The sequence below is a fragment of the Cryptotermes secundus genome, unplaced genomic scaffold (genome assembly GCF_002891405.2).
Source record: "Cryptotermes secundus unplaced genomic scaffold, Csec_1.0 scaffold791, whole genome shotgun sequence".
Taxonomy (NCBI): Eukaryota; Metazoa; Arthropoda; class Insecta; order Blattodea; family Kalotermitidae; genus Cryptotermes; species Cryptotermes secundus.
Genome location: NW_019734323.1, coordinates 267,366 through 292,749, shown reverse-complemented (window position 1 = coordinate 292,749; position 25,384 = coordinate 267,366). Strand labels below are relative to the sequence as shown.

General features: G+C 43.2%; 1 protein-coding gene and 1 long non-coding RNA gene across 4 annotated transcripts in view; one reads left to right on the top strand and one right to left on the bottom strand.

Moving 5' to 3' along the window:
* LOC111868666 (espin) overlaps window positions 1-25,384 on the top strand; it is a 209,187-nt gene that overhangs the window by 76,668 nt on the left and 107,135 nt on the right. For all 3 annotated transcript variants that reach the window (XM_023859543.2, XM_023859541.2, XM_023859542.2), the window contains exon 2: window positions 522-677. In XM_023859543.2, coding sequence (XP_023715311.1) covers window positions 568-677 — 110 coding nt within the window. In that variant the 5' untranslated portion in view covers window positions 522-567. The remainder of the gene's footprint in view (window positions 1-521; window positions 678-25,384) is intronic.
* On the bottom strand, window positions 5,867-7,549 carry LOC111868669. The gene is made up of 2 exons (XR_002843544.2): window positions 7,371-7,549; window positions 5,867-7,244 (listed from the first exon to the last, which is right to left on the bottom strand). It is a non-coding gene; the product is annotated as an uncharacterized LOC111868669 (long non-coding RNA).

The window sequence follows — 25,384 nt, the reverse complement described above, 5'->3', positions numbered from 1 at the left end:
CAGGTCACACCTGTTTCCTTCCGTAGATCTACATCATATTCAAGAGATCCGGGTTCGACCCTCGGATAGAAGGTCTGTCATCCTAACCAAGACTTTGCCGTCCTCCTCGTGTCTCCACCAACATTAAACAGCACCCGGTAGCGTAATTGGTTGACACACTATGCTACAAGCCGGCATATCGCGGCTTCGGTTTCCGATAAAGTTATTGGATTTTTCAACTGATCTAATCCTTCCAGCCGCACTATGGACCTAGGGTCGACTCAGCCTCTAACAGAAATGAGTACCATCTTCTTGCGGGTAAAAGGCGGCCGGCGCGTTAAGGCTGATAATCTCTGCACCATCTGTGAGCCGATGGTCTATAAAATGCGGGACCTTCGACGTCTCACAACCCTATGGGCCTCCAGGGCCTGTTACAGGGATAGCTTCGCTTTTTATGGAGCTGTTCATTATTTCCCGAATATAACTGTCACTATGCCCTAGAAGAGATTCACTAATCTTCAATATGTACTCGTTTGCTGCAGATACGGCCGGTTGAACGTGTTGCGGTGGTTGCTTTGGGAGGCGGAGATGCCCGCGCTGGAGCGGAGCGGTAATGGCGCCCTCGCTCTGCACTATGCGGCCGCCAGAGGGTGCCTCGACTGCGTTAAGCTGCTAGTGGAGTCATCTACCGAGCTCAGGTAACACTCGTTACGCTAGGAGGATACAGTGTGTGTGTGTGTGTGTGTGTGTGTGTGTGTGTGTGTGTGTGTGTGCGTGTGCGTGCGTGTGTGCGCGCGTGCGCGCGCGTGTGTCTGTGTGTGTGTGTGTGTGTGTGTGTGTGTGTACGCAAGGGATCATGACCATAATTCAAGAACCAGCCATTTAATATCGTATTTATCCCTTTAAATACTGAATTTCTTCTTAATAATATATAAGAATTCAGTCTGTACCTCACAGGAAACACATTATTCCTCCGCTGCAAAGCCAAACCGGTTAATGCTGTTTAGGGAAACAGTCGCTCTTTATTGTACGAACGCTGAGGAACACAAGTGCACTCGACAGAATGCAGATTTTTAGTATTGACACTATTTTATGGAGTGACTATAGACGGGGTTTGGCTTCGTAAATGAATTTATGAATTTCACATATTCTGCAGTTCACTACAGCACATACTAAGCCTTCTCAGTCTGCTACGTCTTCACTAGCCGTTGCTTGGTAGTGGCTGCTAACGGCGGACGTTCCCTTTACTCTTGATTCTCGAACTGTCCCCGTGCCTCGGCTACCAGCTTCTCACAGTTACCGGTCACAAGGACTGAACCGCACTAGCCCTCTAACTCACTAACCAACCAACACACTGCACTCCACTAACCAGCTCTGTCCAAAGTCAAAGTCAAAGTCAAACTTATGTTACGACCGACTGCCAGTCGACCAGTCTGTCTTGGTGTCAAAGCACCCATCTGGGACCCAAGACCAAATTTTTATTACTGTCAGACAGCCGCTGGTTTGTTGATATGAGGCGCCCTTTCTGACGAGATAACGTGTCTATCGTTTACAAATACTGCCGGCCGTCGCCAGCTAAGTCATATTTACCGCCTGTGAAATCTAGCGGCCATTATCCTTCTTGGGTTCTTATACAATGCTTGTGACAGCCATTATTCTGCTCTTGCCCACGTCATCACTACTCAACCATTGCCTAGCAACGACCGTTGTTTAAAGTGTAATTACTTAGAAAAAGCTGCTGCATGGCTGCTTATTTCACGGTCATTAATTAGCAGTGGGTGTACATGCCACAGTATGTTAATATTGTGGCGTGTAGATGCGTTGCCAAGCAGTGGCCCTATAAACAGCGGCCGTTATTTTGTAACGCCAACAACAGATACGCACGCAACGATATAAAACAGTGTTTTCCTATTAGTCCGCGCACGGTCGTTTCTGAGCAACAGCTCGGCAAACACGGACAGGAAGGCAACAATAGAATAACGGTGTTTTCTATGTAATCCGCGCCGAGAAGTTATAACCACGAGAGTTGGAGAAACGAGTTCGATTGACAGTAAGTGAGAGGAGAGGTCTGCATGAGAGGCTGTGAGGAGAGGACCTGAAGGAGCGAAGCCTAATAATCTCCACTCTTAGAAACCGTTGGTAGGGAACGGCCGGCGAAGACACAATAGACTGGAAAAGTCTTAGTGGGTGCTGTGGTGATTTGTGAATTGTAGAGATTAGAGGTGGCGCAGTAATTGCTTGTAGTTCCGAGTGGTGTGTATAGATGATCAGTGAATCCATTAACCAATCCGAACTCCGTCTATAGTCACCCCTCTCCCCCCGCTTGGCACTACAGCCCCAGTGGGCCTAGGCCTACCTCCATGAACTTCTTCTCCGTTCACTTCGGTTTTTCTAGATCTTACACATACGGTAGGATTCCTTGGGCGGGTGATCAGCTCGTCGCAAGGATAGTCACCCCTATACGTGACAATTATAGTAACCATCATTGTGGGTTTAAACACAATGGGAACATCTGCGTAACTGGGCGCTTAGGTCAATTTTTATTTCGGTTGTATATCCTAGACATGGACACTTAGGGCAGTAGATCAGAAACACCTGGAAAGCTTCGAAATGCGGTGTTGGAGAAGGATGGAGAAGATCAGTTGGACCGATTATGTGAGAAATGAAGAAGTGTTAATTAGAGTCAGTGAGCAGAGGAATATCCTACACGAAATAAGAAAACGGAAGGCTAATTGGATTGGTCATATCTTACGCAGTAACTGCCTTCTAAAAGAAGTTATTGAAGGAAAGATAGAGGGGTGGATAGGAGTGACCAGAAGACGAGGAAGAAGACGTAAGAAGATGCTGGATGACCTTGGGGACAGAAGAGGATATTCTAATTTGAAGGAGAAAGCTCTAGATCGCATTAAGTGGAGGAACTGTTTTGGAAGAGACTGTGGACCTGTCGTCTTGACAGATCCACAGATGAATGAATGAATCCTGGACAATACATTTGAGTACAATGGTGGGTGCCTTAGAACTTCGTAGTAACAAACTGAGCAATGCAGGAAGTGAAGAAAAGAAACATAAATGCTGCTTTTATTGGATGGCAGTTCGCAGCATTTAAACTGTACTGATAACAGTCACGATACGAAAAAATATCCTATCGCCGAAACTAATCTAAGCAAGAAACTGGGAATTTAAAGTTATCTATCTATCTAGCAACCATCGTTTACTCGCTTTGCTTAGCAACCGCTGTTTACTCGCTTTGCATAGCGACCAGTGTGCTTGGACTCGGCTCACTTCGGCTCCGCTCGGCACGTCACTGCTGGCGGGGTGTAGGGTGTTGACCTGCCTGTTACCCGACCAGTGTGCTTGGTCCGATGCCAAGTCACCGCTGGGGAGGAAGGGGGTGTCCTCCATAGCGCAACATGTCACACTATCTGTCTATCTATCTATCTATCTGTCTATCTATCTATGGCTCTACAGCCCTTGCGGATCTTGGCCATTTTTTCAGCTTCTTAATCCTATACAGTCGGTAGGACTCCTTGGATGAGGGATCAGCCCGCCTCAAGGCCGCTACATACACAGAATAAAAGCACACAAACATCCATGCCTTGAGTGGGATTCGAACCCACGATCTCAGTGTTCGAGCGGGCGAAGACGGTTCATGCCTTAGACCAGTGTTTCTGAACCGCCTGACCTCGGTCCCGTACCGGGCTCTTGTCTCGTAAAAAAAAAAAAAAAAAAAAAAAAAAAAAAAAAAAAAAAAAAAAAAAAAAAAAAAAAAAAAAAAAAAAAAAAAAAAAAAAAAAAAAAAAAAAAAAAGAATTTACCGGGCCGCGATTTCACAAAGGTTTAGAATCACTGCCTTAGACGGCGCGGCTGCTGTGATCGGCTTAAAGTTCTCTAGTAAAATTACATAATTCTTAATCTGAGTTTTACTGCAAATAAAAAGGAAAAACTGATACATTTGTGTCCCGACAAGATTTGTGGTGACACAGGGACAGTGGCTGTAAAAACGAGACTGTCCCGGGTAAAAGGAGACTATGGGCACCCTAATGCAAGGCTGCAGACTTTTGTTTCTCTAAAACAACTTTTGGGTTCGCAAGAAGCCTTGAGTAGTCAACCTTACTTTAAGAAAGTTGCATTGTGCTCCAGGGGGTATCGTTTACAGATTTCACGATCTAACACCAACCTTCACGAAATCCGTAACATATTTGCCATTAAATGATGCTGATTCTGATGACGACGCACGCACATTGATGTTTCTGGCAGAGCATATTCAAAACGGGCCCATCACTGTGGCCGCGCGGTCTAAGGCAAGAACTGCCTTCGCCTTCTCGAAAACTGGAATCGTGCTTTCGAATCTCATTCAAGACATGGCTGTCTCTCTGCGTCTATTTTGTGTGTAGGTAGCGCCTAGGGATGGGCTGATCCCCCGTCCAAGCAGTCCTACCTATTGGTGATAGGATTACGAAACCGAAAAAGCGTCCAGGGCCCAACAAATGGCTGTAGAGCCATTAATGGATGGGTGAATGTATGACTAGTGCACCAAACTAGAAAATGGTGGAATAGTGAGGTCGGCCATGAATTCACAGACGTGGGTATCTAAAGCATCCATTGGGGGGGGGGAACTTCCGTGTTAAACAAGAACTCAGGTGTGTCAATTCTGGAAATAGAATCTACTAAAGCTCAGACGACTCAATAAAGAACTACCTCACTCTCTGGTGTTGAGGCACCCTCATGATGCAGAATACATATCGCTTTTTGATAGGTGTTTAGTCCGGGCTGCAGAAGAAAGAAATAAACTTAGAATTTTTGTGGGATAACCTCACGATTACCTGAAAGACTTAAATTGAACTGGCTCGGACAAAAAGTAAACATGACCGCTTAGTTAAACACCACGCCATGGAGACAAATGCAGATGTGTAGGTATAGCTCCACCAGGGGCGTAGGGTACATGGATGTGGTGGAAGCATTGCTTCCCTATAGAAAAGCAACCAAGAACATTTCTGGCAATTTTTCAATTTCGAAAAAATATTTCATACTTCAAAATATTAATTAATCTGAGAACATATATTACATATAATGAGAATATTGCAAGTTTTAATGTGTTAAATAAACAATTTATCAGGATAGATCAGTTATTTTCTTCAAAAATGCAGGGTACTTCAAATTGCAACACGCGCGGAAGCAGCAGGTCTTTCGCTTCCACCCTCCCCTGTGTTAACTGGCTGACCAATGTCAATATTGTCTCTAAGTGAGCTATCCCTATCCGTTATGTTATGCTACTAGCTTCGTGCTTCCAGCAATGTTGCCGGATGTAAGGCATTGCAGTTCGCAGTAGAGTGCAGTAGAATAGTCTGTGACCTGGCAGTTAAGCGTGTGTATTAGTTTTCAGAAGGTGTTAGCGTCTCATTTATGCACAAGTCAGTTTAGTTATTATTCTGTATTTTTCTCGATACAGAATTTGTTTTGCTTTGCGTAATTATAACTTTATGACCAGTGTTTTTGTGATTGCTGTTAAGTTAAAAATAGAAACATGACACTTTCATGTGATAACCACTGTGTGATTGAAAAACTTCTTCAAACACCGTTCAGTTCACTCAGTTATAATGAGAAACTTAAGATAATAGAAGAAGGTGCACCTAAGCCTAATCTAACTTTACATACAAAAGTGAAATCTTGCACACGGCATTTCAATACCAGTTTATATGAGGCTATTCCATGGTTGTGTGGGTGTGATAAACTAAACAAATTATTCTGTTGGCCTTGTCTCTTGTTTTCTAAAGAAAAACACGTGTTTAACAGTGCTGGTTACAATGACATTAACAACATTTACAAATCTGGCAAACGACATGGGCATTCAGTTAATCACATTGCTTGTCTTAAAGAAATTACACTGTTTGGTAAAAACAGAAGGATTGAATTTTCTCTAAGCAGCCAATACAAACAGTCAATTGAAAAACACAATGAAGCTGTGAAACAGAACAGGAAATTTGTAGGCCAATTAATTACAGCAGTTTGTTTTCTGGGCTCTCAGGGTTTAGCATTTCGGGGACATGATGAAAGCGTGGCATCTGTTAATAGAGGAAATTACATTGAGGTTTTAAATATGCTGGCACGTTATGATTCTGATTTACACAATCATTTAGAGTCTTCAACTGCTTTCCGTGGTTCTTCTCCTGACATCCAAAATGAACTGATACATTCTGTATCTGAATTGATGACAATGGAAATTAAAAAGGAAATTTCAAAGGCTAATTATGTTTCTTTAATTCTTGATGAGACTTCAGATGTGATGAATAAGTGTCAGTTGGCTTCAGTTCTTCGATATGTGACAGCTGATGGCAATGTTGAAGAAAGGTTTCTGCGTTTTACAGACGTGAGCTCTGACCGTTCTGCCAATTCCTTGTTTAACCATGCTCTTGAGATTTTAAATGATTTTGAATGTGGTCCCAAACTCATTGCACAGACTTATGATGGTGCTGCTGTTATGGCATCACAACATGCAGGAGTACAAGCAAAAATTCGCGAGCAGTACCCAAACGCCATTTTTGTTCATTGTTATGCGCATAGACTAAATTTAGTCTTAGCACAATCTGCTAGTTTTATTAAGGAAGTTAAGGTCTTCTTTGCTACTCTCTCTGGCTTTAGAACTTTTTTTGCCAAGTCCACAAAAAGGACTGAAGCATTGGATTCCCACCTTAGGAAAAGATTTCCTTCTATCGCACCTACTCGATGGCAGTACCATAGCCGACTTGCTGAAACTGTGCATGAATACAGAGAAGGAATTGAGAATCTTCTTGTGTCTATAATAGAGGAACCAGAAGAATGGGATGTAGAAACAATTTCTTCTGCACGCGGACTTCTCTCTCTTCTAAGGGATTTCGATTTCAATTTCATGCTGAAAATATTTTCTTCAATTTTTCCATATTCTGGCGCTCTTTTCAAAATCCTACAAACTAAGAGATCTGATATAGCTTTTTGCAATACCAAAATAGACGAATTTAAGCATCACATGCAAAGATTAAGGGGAGGATTTGACCACCTTTGGAGTGAAATGGAAAATGTCTTCGATTCAAATGGCCCAACTCGACCCAAAAGAATTCGCATTGACTCAATGAGTGGAGAAGAAAGAAAAAACTCCTATAAACGGCTGTTCTGTGAAATTATTGATGTCGTGTGTCAGAATGTCTCTGTTAGATTTTCGGAGAACGCTACGCTCCTCTTCTTGAGTCTTCTTGATGCCAGATACTTTCCCATGTATAGAACCTCATTTCCTGAAAAAGCATTTTCCTGTTTAAAAGAAAATTATGGTGCATTTTTTGACTTTGTTGCCTTAAAGAGTGAACTTTTAGTAATGTTTTCGGACCCAGATATGGCAAAAGATAGTGTGTATGACTTACATCAATATATGTATGCTCTTCAGTTATCATGCGTTTTCCCGCAAATCTTCAAATTATGTGAGCTAGTATTAACAATACCAGCGACAAGTGCTGCAGATGAACGCTCATTTTCAGCTCTGAAGAGATTAAAAAACTACTTAAGAAATTCGCAGAACCAGGATAGGTTGTCATCACTGGCTTTGATGAACATTGAAAAGTCCTTCCTAAACAAACTGCAGTCCAAACCCAGCTTTCTAGATGAGGTTATTGATCTGTTTGCCAAGAAAAACAGAAGAATCGAGCTGAATTATAAACAATAAAGTAAGCATTAATTATATTCCAGGTTCACAACCCTGTCATTTGATGGCTATAAAATTGTGTTGATAATTATGTGTTATTTTAATATATTAGCTTAAATATACAATACATATTAAACTATTAGCTGTTTTCTTTTAAATAGAAGATAGAAACTATAGGGTATGTAGAAAAAATTTATATACACGTATATAAAGTTGCTTCCCTGCTTTCGGTATTCATGCTACGCCACTGAGCTCCACATATCCTTAATTGTAGCTTCTTTACCCCCGGTGCCCGTGGGGGGAGGGGGGGTACAGCGGGTCTGTACTCTGTGATCAGAATTGTATCTCCGTTGACATAATATCTCACAGTATAGGATCTGAGGTTCTCACAGCGGTGGTTATGAAAAGTTCTGTCTTCTGGGATATAGCGCTGTGTATGATCTGAGGCTCTCACAGCGGTGGTTATGAAGAGTTCTGTCTTCTGGGATATAGCGCTGTGTAGGATCTGGGGTTCTCACAGCGGTGGTTATGAAGAGTTCTCTCTTCTGGGATATAGCGTCGTGTAGGAACTGAGGTTCTCACAGCGGTGGTTAGGAAGAGTTATGTCTTCTGTGATATAGCGCTGTATAGGATCTGAGGTTCTCACAGCGGTAGTTATGAAGAGTTCTTTCTTCTGGGATATAGCGTCGTGTAGGAACTGAGGTTCTCACAGCAGTAGTTATGAAAAGTTCTCTCTTCTGGATATAGCGTCGTGTATGATCTGAGGCTCTCACAGCGGTGGTTATGAAGAGTTCTGTCTTCTGGGATATAGCGTCGTGTAGGAACTGAGGTTCTCACAGCAGTAGTTATGAAAAGTTCTCTCTTCTGGATATAGCGTCGTGTATGATCTGAGGCTCTCACAGCGGTGGTTATGAAGAGTTCTGTCTTCTGGGATATAGCGCTGTGTAGGATCAGAGGTTCTCACACAGGTGGTTATGAAGAGTTCTGTTATCTGGGATATAGCGCTGTGTAGTGCGTCGAAAGTTAACGGACGTTTAGGAGGAACATGTCGCATCCATGCTCACTGTCGAATAAGCCAAGAAAGAAGCTGGCATGAAGCAGGTAGTAAGCAGAGCTTATTATTTGAGAATGAAGATGAAAAAAACACGTTCTTCTGAAACGTCAGTTGATTTTAAACGGACTGTACGACATTTGAGGCAGAAGATAGAACAGTTAAAGAGCTCTGAACTGGAGTCTTGCGTCAGGACAGACTCCAATTTTAGAAGATTGTATCGGTGACAGTGTGCCTTGTGATATTAGCTGCTTAGTTGCATTTCTGTTTCGTGCTGTGTTAGTGTACTTGGTTCAGGCACCATGTTAAAAGCCGGAAAGTCGCAGGTTCAGTTCTCGATGAGGTCATTGGATTTTTCAATCGACCTAATCCTTCTAGCCGCACTAAGGCCCTGGGATCGACTCAGCCTCTAACAGAAATGAGTACCAGGAATTTTCCTGGAGGGGGTAAAAATACGGCCGGCGCTTGAGACTGGTAACCTCACCGCCATCTGTGAGCAGATTTTCTAGAAAATGTGGGAGCCTCGACGTCTCACAACCTATGGGCCTCCATGGCCGGTTACAAGAATAGCTTTACTTTTTTACTATGTTACTGGGACGTGCATCTTGGCTTGGACACCCCTGTTCAGCTAATTACCTTACTCTCTGAGACCCAGCTGCAGGTAGTGAAAGGTTTAGAAAGCTGGCCTGAGGCTCGGATATCCGTGAAGCAGGCGATAGCATCAGGGCAAGCTGCGCGCGTCTCTTTCCAATCTGACGCAAATTTAAGAAATTCAAACTTGAAGCGATTAAACTTAAATTTCATAAAATTAATTCCGTCCGCACTGGATATACATATTATATTACTGTGTCTCGGGCGCCAGAAACTCGTTTGTGTAAGGGTAGGAATGACGTCACATTGGGTAGAAGCATCCACGTCCAAACATTTACCTGCTATTATGTTTCGTGTCCCTATGTCGTTAGAATAATAACCAGACAGGAGTCGCTTGCCGGTAACTGGAGAAGCGTGGCTGCTGAACGGCTCCCTTTGACTGTCATTAGGAATAGTTTCTGTGTTTAGGTCACCCACATGGCGCCTCCCTTCTAGATTTTCTAACATAAATGTCGTATGACTTTCTTGTTTGCCCATTATCATCATTAGAAAAACAACAACTTTTTAATAATAATTTTTCTCAGAAGATTCTGCCAGACGTGTCTATTCACGTGAATTATACTATTCGGTTTTCACTTCAAAGGATTTCGCGACAATAATTTTTTACAAAGAAAGGTCGTTAGCCTTGCGTCCATCTCCCAACCTGGAGGGTTCGGTCCCTGTATTCATGCCCCCACTGATACCCAGTTACATCCCAGGCACCGGGTTCAATTTTCGTCGCCTTCAACGACTCTCAGGGCTGCAGTGGAGGTATTCTAAGCTGCCTCCACATGGCGCCTTGTTTTGCCCATACATTTTGCTTCAATGACTCCAGCCATTTCCAGGCGAGGGACGCAAGTCATGAAGTTTCTCATTATGCAGTATTTTTACCATTTCTCTGTCTCTGGTCCAGTTATTGTCCCCAGATTCTTCGAGTCCACAGCCATACATCGACCCATTGCCTGTAGACTTACGCCATGTTGTCGTGCTCAGGTGTGTCTCGAATTGCAACCATTAACGATCCATGGTAAAACATTAAATAACTAAGTTATTTTTAACATTTATGATAAACTTAGTTTAAATGTTCAGTGACTTACCATGTTATCTCAAGTGACAGTCCAAAACTGTTACAGTTCTCCGTGAACGCTGTTCTTTCCTTCAGCCCTTTCGGAAGGGGTGACTGACTTATTGGCGAGTTAACGATTTCTTCCTCGTATCTGGACAGAAGACAACTGTCTTTTCTTGCATTCAGTCTGAATGACCGGAATGGGACAATGTCACCACGGAAGGCAAGTCTGTAATTTTCTGAAGACGTGGATTTTGTCTCTTGACGTGCGTAGTGTCATAATTAGTATTCGGAAGGGTCTAGCTGAACCATAAACTAAAAATTGTAACTGTTTCAAATGTGGGGGTACGAGTTCTATCTGTGGCATCTGTTTTGTTCTCAAAAGTTGTTGCGTGATGGGCTTATGCTGATTGCGTGATGAGTTTGGCTAGCTAAAAATCAGCCAATGGAGATGAATTCTTATCTGGGAAGGGATGTCAATTGAATTCCTTCTTAGAGTTGAAGCGAAGCTTCCACAAGATGCCTATCTTTGAGGACTTGACGTCTTAAATTAATCGGATTCAGTCGTGATTTGGCTACGCCAAGCGGTTAGATCAGCGATAACGCTATAATAGATTGTGATTAAGAAAAACTGCAAAAGAAGGTGTCAATAAATCCAATTCAATCCAAAACCCCTCGTTATTAGTAACGGAAACATAAGCACGTGACAGTATTGGTGACTCTTAGATTATTCAGGATTTCTTTTTTATTTTCATGATTTTAGTTTTTGATAGTAATATTTGGTAACCTTCAAATTATGACTTTTCCCAAAAATTCAGTGTGGGGCAGATGTCTCTCCATCTTCCATGCAGACCCCTATTACATCGCCAGTAATGTACATGTCTCCCCCCTCCCTGTCTTCCGAGGCCTTCAGCGCACGGAGGTCAGTGTGCACGAACGGGACCGGCTGTCGGATAAGTTGAGAGTTGGCCTCGTTCCTTCAGAGTGCAGCAGCTGACTGACCGAGATGTTCATCAAAACGCCGGATCCTGATTGCCCCATATCCACGTTGTCGTGTTGGAAATTTCCTCCTCATACGTGAAGTTTCCTTCACAATCGCGTTAGTGGATCTCTGGTCACCCATTAAGACTTCGTGAGTCTGTGAGATGTTTCATAAAGACAATACCCTGTAATTCTTTTTAAAAGCATTGTAGAAAGTAAGATTAATACGCGTTAAAAGAGTTTTATTTGCATAATCACTTGTGCGGATGCTTTCATGACAGAAGACAATTTAACGAAAAGAAGAAACAAAAAAAAATTGTTTCAAAGAAGCAAAGGTAAATTTATCCCTGTAACAGGCCGTGAAGACCTATAGGGTTGAGAAACGTCGAGGGTCCCACATTTTCTAGACAGTTGGCTTACAAATGGGAGTTTGTCAGCTTTACGTGCCGGCCGCCCTTTACCCCCTGGAAGATTCCTGGTACTCTTTCCTGTTAGAAGCTGAGTCGAACAGAGAGCCATAATGCGGCTGGAAGAATTAGGTCAATTGAAAAATATAATGACTTCATCGAACCCACGACCTTCCGACTTTTAGCTCAGTGTCTCAACTAACTACGCTACCGCGTGCCCGTGTTTCATACGAACATCCGTGTAACTGAAGTACTGACAATGTTAATTCGTACGCAGATATGCACGGCAAGAATGTACCGCGTGCCCGTGTTGCCGTGTTCACGTTTCCTTCACTCTGACGAAAAAATAAGGCTTTATTTCTGCCCAGTTTTTAAGTAATCTGCATAGAGCAGCAAACAAAGTGAGGAAGCCAGTAGAAATGTATAGGAGGAGAACAAGACACTGAATTACCAGAAATAGGAAAGTATCTTTCAACTCGTCAAGTTGTTTTGCACTGAATTAGAACTCATTAAACATTTTAATTGGCTTCTACTGTCTTCGCTCGCTTGGAAACCGGGATCGTGGGTTCGAATCCCACTCAGGGCATGGATGTTTAGTTTGTGTGTGTGTGTGCGTTTTTCTGTGTTTGTGTACAGGTAGAGGCCTTGCGACGAGCTGATCACCCGCCCAAGGAGTCCTACCGAATGTGTAAGATCTAGAAAAAGCTAAGTGAACGGCGAAGTTCATGGAGGTAGGCCTAGACCCACTGGGGCTGTAGTACCAAGGAAAAAAAAAAACTTCAATTACTACCATTTAAAGATGAAATAGACAGCACTCCTAGTCCATGTTTGGCAACACTGTGTAATATGGACATATCACAGTAGACAGTAACAATATAAGGCAAATCTAAAGAGTTCCTTAAATTAAAAACACTGACTTATTCTTCTCCTAAGTAACTGAGCAATTATGTGTGCGGTGCTTAACTGAGTGCTTTCCCTATAGACCTCCATTAGAGATATAACCTTTAACCATATCAACAATCGCTTCGGTTATGTCTTCAGGCTCTTCGTACGATTTTAAAGTTTTAATTATACACTTCTCCAGATCAAATTATCATATGGAAACTGGATACAACATTAAATTGCCTTTATTTGAAGCATCTCAGGCAACGGAAAATGGATCACTTCCTACAATTTCGGAATGAACTGTAGTGACTGAGGTGTCACTAAATTAGGCAACAATGCTTCCGCTTTCGTGCTGTCACAGTGGGTTCTGGGGGGGCTAATTCAGAATAATGTGACATATGAACTTAAGTAACAGCTGTGTAAACATACCACAGTACAGCAGTCGTTGCTAAGGAACAGTCCTGTGGACACGTTGTTCATCGAAAACGAGAGAACACGCAATAATGGAAGAGACGATTTCTATGCGGTCCGTGCCGGAGCTATATAACGAGGATTACTGTGGAGGCAACAAGCAGAAATCATACAAAATCATGATAATGAACTTGTTTGCAGCACAAGGCAAGAAGAAGCCAGATACAGAAAATAAGGGGCTTAGACTTGGAGGTGGTCAAGCGTACGACCGTTCATGTGACTGAGCTGCCGCTGCAGAATAAGGTTAGTAAGATAGACATGATCAGCTTTGTAAAGCCTGGAGTGACAGAGGACTTGCATATAGCGCAAGAGGAACAATTGTCATTAACACGCTATACGTGCACTTGACAAAGGCCAAGCGTATTCATAAAGACAAACTCACCTTCTCATCAGAGAGGATGTTACATAAGGACTATTACCGCAAGAGTTCAGTTGGAAAAAATCTCTGGTCATGGGCCTGAAGGGGCCTAACACGGAGATGAACTGATTGGCGGTAAACCGCCAGTCGTAAAGTAACTTTCACTTTGACTTTGACTTTGACTTTTTGGCAACAAGCAGAAGTTATACAAAATCATGTGACTGAACATGTTCGCAGCATAGGACAAGGAGAAGCCAGACACAGAAAATATAAGGGCTTAAACTTGGCGACGGTCAAGCTTACGACCGTTCATGTGACTGAGGTGCCGTTATAGCATAAGATACGTAAGACAGGCATGATCTGCTCTGTAAAGCCTTTACTGACAGAGGGCCTGTATATACTGCAAGAAGAAAAGTTTACAATTAACATGCTGTATGTCCGATACGTATACTTGGCAAAGGCCAAGCCTGTTCATATGAGACAAACCCGATCCTCTCGTCAGAGAGGATGTTACGTAAGGACTATGACGGCAAGGGTTCAGTTGCATAAAAACATAAAAAAGAAAACTCTGCTAGTGAGCTTCGAGGGGCTAGACGCCAAGACGAACTGATTGGAACTAAACCACAAGTCGTAAAGTAACTTTGACTTTGAATTTGATCCCCGTTTGGCGATGAAAAGGGAACCCAGTCCCTGGTGCTATGACTCAGCCACCCTGTTCCTGGGGGACATAAATACGGGGACCTGGCCATCCAGGTTGGAGGAGTCTCGAATCTCAGACAGTAAAATATTGTCATGAGTCCCGCGGGACTCGGAGCAGAGAATGACTGCGCTGGCGAGGACCAGCAACAGTTGTAAACGACAGACCAGTCCTCTTGTCAGAAAATGCGCCCCACATCAACAAACCCGCAAATGTCTAACTAAAATCTAGCCTAGGGCCCCAGACGGGGCTCGATACCAAAAGAGACTGGCTGACTGACTGTAGGTAGTAACATAATTTTGAACTTTTGAGTTGAGTCAGTTGAGAGTTTCAGTTGTGGAGTTCAAACCGGCGTGAGTCAGTTTGGTTTCTATCTATAATTTTCAGCTGGTAGCTGAAGCCGAGGACAGTTCGGAAATCCAATGGAAGGGGAACGTCCGCCGTTGGAAGCCGCTACCAAGTAACGGCTAGTGAAGACTGAGAAGATTTCATGTGTGCTGTAGTTACAGTGATCTTTGGGGTAACTCAGTGAGACTGTCGTAGTTAATTTAGTTACGTTTTTAAAGTGTCCAATGAATCCGATTACCGATCCAAACCCCGTCATTCAGTCACGTGACAATATCTAAACACAAAGCGCGACAACGGTGAATTTCTACAGTCCTTGGACAGATAATTATGATGGTGTTTTGCACCAATAATTCCAAGAGTAATTCTGCAAAAGACATTTCTTGTGCCTTGCTCTTTCCCATGTTCACAAAATAACTGTCAGGATTTGAACTTCGTAAATTCGCCTGCACGCTTCTAATATGGTTTTCTGTTCTTCGGTTTCGTCTTATTGCTTCTAATATACATATTATATATGTACAGTATTTCATAGCAAAACTTACGCGTCACACCTTAAAACTTCTTGTTTTGTCGTCTTTTTTTACTGCCAGTACGAGATTTCCTCATTTCATAGCCAGTAACGATGTGCTTCTTTCTTCTTTCTTGATGGGGGGGGCTTTGGAAGGGCGTAAGAATTATTCACATTTGCAAATTAAACATGGATGTATAAAAGCGCATTATCGTGTAAAGCTCAACGAGGCCCGAAGTTTTTTTCATTGCTAGTGGGGTGGGACTAAGTCCCTTGTACTGCGGCCACTTCTGGCCTATTGTACCAGCCCCAGGTGATAGGTGAGGGTGATTGTGGAGCAACTGGTGGAATGAAGATTGGTAGGGGAAACCGAAGTACTCGGAGAAAACCTACCCCAGCACCACTTTGTCCACCACAAATCCCACTTGACCAGACCCGAGATCGAACCCGGGCCACTGCGGTGGGAAGCCAGCGACTAACCGCTTGAGCTATGGCGCGGCCGAGGCCCAAGTTACTAGAACGGTTACTGCACGCCTGATGTAACCCTCAGGTAAAAAGTAAAGTTGCCCCTGTGTTTAACTAATTAAGCACTACGCCATGAAGGCGTATGGGGGAGTGGATATGTAGATCCACATTTTATTGACCTCGGTACTAGCTGGAGGTGAGTGAACAGGTTCACGCCCCGGTCGCTTTACCCTCTGGGAAAGAGCCCCCGGTAGCCATTGGATAGGAGGTTCGTTGGACCTCAGAGCCGGTCCGGACGACGTGGAGAAGAGAAAAATTTTGACCCTACCGGGTTTCGAACTCCGACCCCTCTGTCGTCCAGCCCGTAGCCAGGCGCTATACCGAAGGATTAGGTCAATTGAAATATCCAATGACTTCATCGAGAATCGAACCCGCGACCTTCCGGCTTGTAGCCTAGTGCCTCAAACAACTACGCTATCGCGTTCCCCCTTCTAAGTAAGTAAGTAAGCGGTAATTATCGTAAATATAAATCGCAGCAAACAAATAAACGGGGGGGCCCCTTTCCTGTGAAGATGAAAGTTCTGTGACGCAGGCCTGACGGAATAAACTGCATGAATAGCAGTGCGCTATGCTTACCAGGGCGTGGTAACTGTCACTCTTTGCTGAATCAATTACGGAAGTTGGACGATGATGTAAGATGATTGTTTCAAAATCGACTCATCTTGCGCTGGTGAGCAGAGATTATGAACAATCCTGGCATACCGTGATATTTTACAGCTACGCTCCACTTAACTCCGAGTGGACACTCACATTTCCTCAGCGTCTGTCGTAATGACTGTACCGCCATGAATCGCTCAACTAATATCGGACATTGATATTTCCTCCTAACGAACTCGAATCTGAATTCTTTGTTTTATTCCGTCACCATGACAGGAAGTACGGACATACCATACATTCGTCATGTCCCACCGCATGTTTCGGCTCGTCAAGCCATTACCAGGTAGCTGAGTTATTCACATTCATCTGTGTTCTGTATTCCTATATTGGCCAGTGCTGACATATTATAATAATGTTTTTTAGTAATATATAATACCTTTATATATAAAATGGTGTATGAAACTTATGATTAAATATTAACAGTTAAAATGTTGAATAATTCAAATTAGAAACGAAGTAAATGATATAATGATACAAATTCCGTCCCAAATGCAAACAATATATTATGTGTCCTTGATCTTGTTCCTCTACACTACATGTTTCGGCCTCAGACGGCCATCATCAGGTGTATAACACTCACGTTGCTGTCACACTGCACCCAGCCCAAAATTTAACATTTAAAACACTTTCCTTGTTATTATCAACATCTACTTCGTTGATATCTGTCTGGATGTAGATTATTTTACACACGTTAATTTTGACGTACCTGTAGTCTGCACTTGGGACGGAATTTGTATCATTATATCATTTATCGCATGGAGTGCAACAGGATGCTTAAATATAATATTAGAAACGAAGTGTCTATAAAAGGATTTCTTATGTTTTATCTGAGTGTAGTAATTGTGTGTAGCTATTCTGCCTGTGTGTTACTTCGAGGTCCTTCCCTACCTGAAATGCGAATATAAGTGGTGCTATCCAAAAGTTCCCAAAATATATTAATAGAAACTGTTACATCTTACCTAGATCTTATTCTGCACCATCACCTTCAAAGTAGTCCCCTTGGGAGCGCATACACCGATCCCAGCATTTCTGCCACTTTTCAAATGCATCCTGGAAATCTTTCTTTGTTAGGGTGTTTAGTACCGTCTGCGTTTCTACTTGAATTTCCTCAACTGTATCAAATCTTCGCCCCTTCAACTTGATTTTCATCTTGGGGAAGAGAAAGAAGTCGCATGGAGCTAAGTCTGGTGAGTACGGTGGGTGGGGAACAACTGCCATCTTGTTTTTAGCCAAAAATTCCTGCACAATGTAAGCCTATGCGGTCGTGCGTTGTCATGGTGGAGTACCCAGTCGTTCGTGCGCCACTTCTCTGGACGTTTTCTCCTCATGTCCTCCCTCAAACGCCTTAGAACATCGCGATAGAACTCTTTATTGACTGTCTGACCAGGAGGGATGAACTCCTTATGAACAATCCCGTCAATATCAAAAAAAAGAAATCAACATGGACTTAATGTTGCTCTTGACTTGTCGAGCTTTTTTTGGCCGAGGTGAAGAAGGGCTCTTCCATTGCGACGATTGCTGCTTGCTTTCAGGGTCGTAGCCATAAACCCAACTTTCGTCACCAGTGACAACCTTCGAAAGAAAGTTTGGATCCTCTTGAAGCTGTTGCTGAAGTTCCCTGCAGACTTCCAAGCAATGCTGCTTCTGTTCATTTTGCAGCAGTCGTGGCACAAACTTCGCCGCAATCCTCCTCATGTTCAGTTCCTCTGACAAAATTCTTTGACATGTACCATAACTTAGTCCCAAGGTGTTACAGAGGTCTTGGATGGTCAGTCTACGATCTTGCAGGATCAGATCCCTAACTTTCGCGATATTTTCTGGCGTTTTGCCCGTTGACAGCCGTCCCGAACGATCGTCGTCATCAGTCAATGTTCGGCCATTTTTAAAATGCTTATACCAGTTGTAAGTGTGTGTCTGGCCTAAACTGTTTTCACAAAAAGCTTGCTTCAACATTTGGTGCGTTTCTGTAGCGGTTTTCCAAAGTTTGAAACAAAACTTTATACAGACACGCTGCTCTCTCAGGTCAGCCATTGCAAAACCGCAAACTCACAGAAACACAACAATGGAAAAACATTCACCAACAATAAACGTAACCACTCAACTCGACGCCGCTCTCCACACTAATTCAAGAAGGATGTGTGGGGAGACACCTAGCGGTATTTCGATGTACTCATAACCATTCGCACGCAAAATTAAAATTTCAGGAACTCTTTGATAGAACCACGTATTTTTATGAGAATATAAGCATGTGTTTTTTGTTTATATGTGGGGGAAAGAGTATGTTGTATTGATGTGGTGCATGTTTGTTGGTTTGTGGGCTTGCGATTTACCTTTTAGTATCTTAGTTTGTGTTCCTGAAAATACAATGTATTTTCTATAATGTAATCAGCACACGAATTTAGAGGTTTCGTGGTTTTCAATAATATTTTTGTGTTAGTGTCTTTGAATACTCTTGTAATTTTTTAGTTTCGTGTCCGAAGTATGTAAATGTTATTCATTTGTTTTGTTCTTGGCTCTTTATTTTGGGATGATGTTGGTTTGTTGTATTCCTATTGTTGTTACTGTTAAATTTTCTTTCTCTGTATTTAAGAATACTAGCAGAGGAATACTTGTTTATGTAAATAAGTGAGATACCTGACGATGGCTTAATGACTCGAAACATGTTGTAACATATGATTAACCTACGGTATATCCATACTCCCTGTTGTGGTGACGAAATAAATTAAAAATTTTCACACATAATATGACGTTAAGATATAATATTTCTCTAATTTCATGTTTTATCCAACAGCGATTAAAATACCAACATTTCCCCGTCAGCACATGTAACGGTTATTGCTGTATTTTGATCCTACGGTGTTAAGCAATGACGCTCCTTCCATACCAGACCATGAGTCTCGACCAGCCGGAAGTTTATGCTTGCATTTCCTGCGCAACGTTCCACAACAATTATGAAAAGTGATCGTCAGAGTTATCGCAAAATCGTTCGGCCACTCAGGCTGTAGAGACAGACGCTCCTTTCGTCATCTCTGACCAAATGCGAGAAGCCCACAGCCTGCACACACATTACAGTTCCTCTCACAACAGCGCCCCAGTCGCTGAACAGGTGCCGTGAAGATAGCTCATGCGTCGCCCAACGCTGTTATCTTACATGGTTTCAATTAAAAGAGCTGTGTAGCAGTACGTGATAAAGTTTTTGAAACCCGGTCTCCTGCAGCAAGGCGTCTGGGAAGATTCTTGTGGGAGAACTTTCAGGCCTAGCATAGATTTCATCCAATTTCTCTCCCATGAGCATTCGGCGTTTTTACTCGGCTTTTTTCCGTTGTCCAGTAACGGCCATATATGTCACAATATGTATTTTCAACTGTACAGGTTAAAATGTAAAGTCACAATGCTTAATTAATTAAGGCACCACTCCGTGAAGACGTATGGGAGATGGACCTATATGACTACCATTCTTGACCTCTGCACTAGACGAAGGTTCGTCGGCTTCAGGTCCCGACCGCTTTACCCGCGGGAAAGAGTCTCCGTATCCATTGGATTGAAGGTTGGGTGAGCTCCAGAACGGGTCTGAACCCTGTGAAGCATAGAAAAATGTCTCGTCCCTGCAAGAAACCGAACAGACCAGGCCGTAGCCCCTTGCTACGTGTATACGGACTGAGCTACTGTAACATCTTGAAACTTATGTCGGCTTCGCCTTGCGTTTCACATATAGGCATCGCGCATGAGCACTCGTTGTTCCGATGTGGCTCGAGAAGTAGCGCCATTGAGTGAACGCTCAAGTACAGTAGCAGGAGCTAGCGATTGAGGACGGTGGACGCATGACGCACAACCCTGCTTCACGGTGGCTGGTTAACGATTTGTTGGGATAATACTAAAGAGAACTTGTATGACTGAAGCGTCTTTCAGAGCGCATCGTTATCAGATAGTCACGTAGATCTTTATGTTATCGTTAAAAGTTACTATATTCTATTTTCAGCATATTGTCACGTTTATGAAATGACTATAGACGGGGTTTGAGTTGACAATTGGATCTATTTAACTATTACAGATCTGTGACTACAAGTAATTATAACCGTTTCACTAATTAACACACTTTACAGTTCGCTAGAACACACACTGAAGTATTCTGTCTGTTGTGTCCTCACCAGTCGTTGTCTGGTTACGGCTTCTAACGGCGGACGCTCCCCCTTCTCTGGGTTCCTGAACTGTTCCCGGCCTCAGCTACCAGCTTCTCACAGCAACAAATAACAATTGAACCCCAGCGGTTATCTCACTCAATAACTCACCAACCAACCCCTCACTACCCTTTACTAACTCCTGACTAACTATCCTGCTTACAACTCGGCACGGACCGCGTAGAAAATGCTGTTGCTCTGTTGCTGTTTTCAATTGTTACCGTGTAAATATGCTTGTTTCCAATGACGTTACTCAGTAACGAATGGTGTATAGCTGCTTATTTCGCGGTCGTTACCTAGCAACGGGTCTCCGTGCCATAATACTGTTGGGAACTAAAATTACCACCCCAGAGATCACGTTGAACACAGTTGACTTTTCTTCCGCAAGGTTTTGGTACTCGATGTATGCCGTAACCTCGAAGTATAATGTATACAGGCTCTCGATCTGACGAGTCCGCTAGGAGTCGAGCAGAGATGACGCGAGGATTGACTGGACCTCCGGCCTCAGCGCCGGAACGATTTTCGGATAGCTCTGAGATTATCGCACTGTTTATTTCGTACTCTGGTATGCAAATTCCATGACCAAACTGAAGACCTCCGCTTGGCTCTGTTCAGCACTGTTCGAGGTTGACCACTGGTGACATGACCCTCATGGAAAGTTCAAATATCACTCGACCAAGTTCGTTTCACCCTACATGACTGCTTTCCCTTTAGGACGTCACTCGGAGTCGTACCACGGGTACCAAACAAATACATGGTCCCGCAAGAAACGCGAATGGCGTCTCCGTATTTGCTGTTGTTGCGCCGAGCGCAAATTCCGCTGAGCTGTCACTGTCTGCATTCAGTGGCGGCTCGTTCCTTCTTTTGTGGAATGCTTTCAACGCTGTCAGTATTACGACTATAAGCTCCAGATGCTAGGATGATCACTCAATTGGATTTGTAAGGAAGCGGTCGTTGCCTGATTGGTGTACTGTATTAACATTTACCTGGAGGAACTGAGGAAAGTAACGAACAATATCAATCACGTTAGCCGATGTCCAGGCTGATATTCGAACCGAGTACCTTGAGTATGAGTATGAGGGGTGGGCCATAAAATCCGGCCCTCGCACTGCGACCTTCAGTGATCTGTTGTGCTTCCCCTTTGGATTAACCCTTCATTAATCCTACACTTCGAATGAAATGTAGAACTTTATTTGTGGGGGCGTCATAAAAGTCACTTGTTTCCATGAAGAACTGACCCAGGTGGCGAAATCTTAAGTAAGCTATAGCCTCACAATCGCATAAGATGTGTCTGGCTGATTCGTCCTCTTGTAGGCACCTTTCACAGGTGTCAGTCCCAGTTTTGAAAGGTGCCCTTTCAGGTGGCAGTGTCCAGTAAGTAATCCTACCGCCCATCTTAACTGATCTCTGTTTAATTTCAACAGATCCCTCGTTCTTTTAGCAGAGGGTCCTGATATAAATCCTTTTGCCTGTTTGAGTCCAGTTGTGGATTCCCAGTGGTTTTTGTGATTTCTGCTAGTCCAGTCCCTGATCGCTTTTTGGCAACTCCAATTGAGATGTCGCAAGTTGGTTCAGGTCTTATGAACGGCTGTTCAGATCCTCTTCTTGCCAGCTGATCTGCGGTTTCATTCCCAGCAATACCTTCATGGCCTCGCACCCATATCAGCTGAACTCTGTTATGTCTGGCCAGTTGTATAACTGAGCACCTTCCGAATATAAGTCTAGAGCATTGTAGCTTGGTGGCTTGTTTTAACTTCATGATCGTGTGATGGAAATCTTTACAAGGAGCAAGAGAGTGCTGGGCCAAGCGCTGTGACTGGATGGCTGAGCGGGGGCGCGGTTCTGACGGCACAGAGGAGTCGCCTGTGATAGAGACTAGGCTCAGGCTACTGGCACCCGATGCCATTCTGACACACCCCATGGAGCAGCGACCTCGCTCAGCTAGTCAAAACATACGCAGCCTTTGGTATAACCGGTGAGTCCATTAACATGTTCACGAAAACCCGCCATTGCACATTCTACTGGGCCAGTCGATTCTGCATTTTCCTCCACATTTTTAAAGTTCCATTTTAATATTATCCTAAAATCTATTGCCAAACTTTCCAAGTAGTCTCTTCTCTTCAGGTTTTAGTACAAAAACGTTGCACGCGTCTCTTTGTTTCTCTCATGCGTGCTCCATGCCCCGTTAAATTCATCCTTTTTACAAACCGGAAGTTCGCGGTTTCCATTCCCTATTAGGTTATTGGATTTTTCAATTGACATAATCCTTCCAGCCGCACTACGGTCCTGGGGTCGATTCAGCCGCTAACAGAAATGAATCCCAGCATTAAGGCTGGCCTCACCGCCATCTGTGAGCTGATTTTCTAGAAAAAATGGTGTGAGCCTCGACGTCTCACAACCCTATGAGTCTCCACGGCCTGTTACAAGGATACTTTTCTTTTGGCTTCTTATATTGTAAATGTGGATAAAATAACAATGAATCGCGTCTGAGATGACGTAATGTTACAAAGATACGGGTACAAAATTTACAGTATTTTTCTAAATAAAAACATTCTCCCAACCTTTGTAAGATTTACTATATGGTTGTGCAGTTACATGTTTACTTGGAAAATATTCTCACATGTTGGAGTGACATAAAGACGGGTTTTGGATTGGATGATTGGATTTGTTGACAACTTATTTACACAACTTGAGACTACAGGCGGTACAGCGCTATTGCTGATATACACACGCTCCAGTACTACGTTGCAAACGCACTAGGATTCTCCATTTTCATTAGTCGTATCCTGACAACGGGTTTATAACCGTCTCACTGTCACTTCAAATCACATATGAAAACTTGTTTGTTACAGTCTAATTCCTTTCTTGCCATTTCTTCTCACTCACCGTCGACTGCCCTTTCCAGAACTCGACCCAATTCTTGACAATAACTAACTCAAATGACCTCCTTTGTCCCTTTATAACTTCTCGGCACGGATTATGCAGAAAACACAGCCTTTCTATTGTTGAGGTCTCGTTTATTGATCGGTGCCTAGCAATTGACGTCCTATTGTTGAGCGCGTAAGCTTCCGCGGGAATACGTGTCTATACGTCAGAATAATATATACAGGGTGTCCCAGGAGGAATGGACCAAACTTCGGGAGGGTGTTCCTTATGTTAAAGTATGCCGATATAACCCAAAACACCTATGTCCAAAGTTGAACGGTTACGGAGATAATGGCCCGAGAAAAGTGTGGTCTTCTTGCAGGTCTACGCACCGTGGACAGTCAGCTGTGACTGTTATCTGTTTGTACTTGAGTGTGGTGATGTCACACTAGCCGTGATCTCATGCGCAACCTACCACAGCCTACAGATTACGTTGCGGCGGGGTCGTGAATGGGTGGTAAATTAGTTGTGTGATGAGTTGCTGAAATGCCTTTTGTGTTTTCACACGTGGAATATTGTGATATGCATTTTGTGTGTGGATTTTGCGGTCGCAATGCACGTGCTGCTGTTGAAGAATACCAAAGGCGTTTTCCCGATCGAAGGATTCCATCTCGAAGTGTATTTACGCGAATTCACCAGACATTGCGTGATACTGGTTCTCTTGCAAGTGTTTCTGTGCACTCTGAAAGGCAGGATGTACGAATGATAGACACACGAGAGCACATTCTTGATATTGTTCAGTGAAGTCCGCGTCTATCACTCGTAGAATCGCCTCTCGCATCGGCGTATCACGTATTCAGGTGTGGCAAACTTTACATCATGAAGAGTTATTCTTACCATGATCAAATGGTACAACATCTGGAACCAGGCGACCATGCACAGCGTATGGATTTGTGCCACTGGATAAAAAGTTCATCCCGAACTGTTAAGCGTCATTTTATTCAGTGATGAGGCGTCTTTTACCCTGGATGGTGTAAATAATTTACGAAATGTGCATACGTGGTTCCATAATAATCCACATGAGATAATGGAAACGAAATTCCAAAAGAGATTTCCTGTGAATGTACGTTTACAGTTATGTGGTCGGGTTATAGCGCAGCCATATTACGTCATCGCTCGCCAGTCATGTGTCATGTATAGTGCTTGGAAACCTAAGGACAATTATGACATGGCGAGCGAGTATTTCGTACTTCAATTTTATGGCTTTCCGTCACTCACAAGTTAGTTTGATGTTACGTACATTATTAACATTATAGAATCCACATATTCCTGCCAGTTTTAATATGTATTTTGTAATCAACAAGTGTGTAACACCGGTCAAAGTTTGACACTTCTCTGGCCATTATCTCCGTAACCGTTCAACTTTGGACATAGGTGTTTTGGGTTGTATCGGCATACTTTAACATAAGGAACACCCTCCCGAAGTTTGGTCCATTCCTCCTGGGACACCCTGTATATGCATAAATATGTTTCGAATATTATCAAAAAAACAGCTTACAGTACCTGTGTTGCTGCATGTTTTGTAACAAATTCATTCAGCTCCTTGTGTGGTTGAACCAACAAAATGTATTTTCATAAAGCCAAGGAACACACCAGTGTTCGAACAACACTCATTCGATTTTAAGGTTTTACTCCACAAATTTCGTATAATTTTCTTACATAATTTAGTAGCCTTTTCTGTAACTGAGGTTCTCACATCGGTGGCTATGAAAACTACTCTCTTCTGGAATGTGACGCCGTGAGGTTCGATATACATTTAGAGTCGGGTCAGAGGAATGAATTACTTCAGGTGGAGTAGTTAGTAAAGCAACCAACAAACCAGAACCGAGCATCGAACGCAATGCAGCCGACCGCCGACGTACAGATGCCAGCAGCGTTGATAAGATGTGCCACGAACTAGGATTCCAGATGAGGTTTTCTTCTCAGGGAAACGGGTGCGTCATTGACCGGGAAGGGAACAGATATCAGGAATGATCAAACACCGTATCACCAGAACACCACTCCGTGAATTATTCGCATTTAGTTAGACAAGAAATGCAGTCATAATTGGCG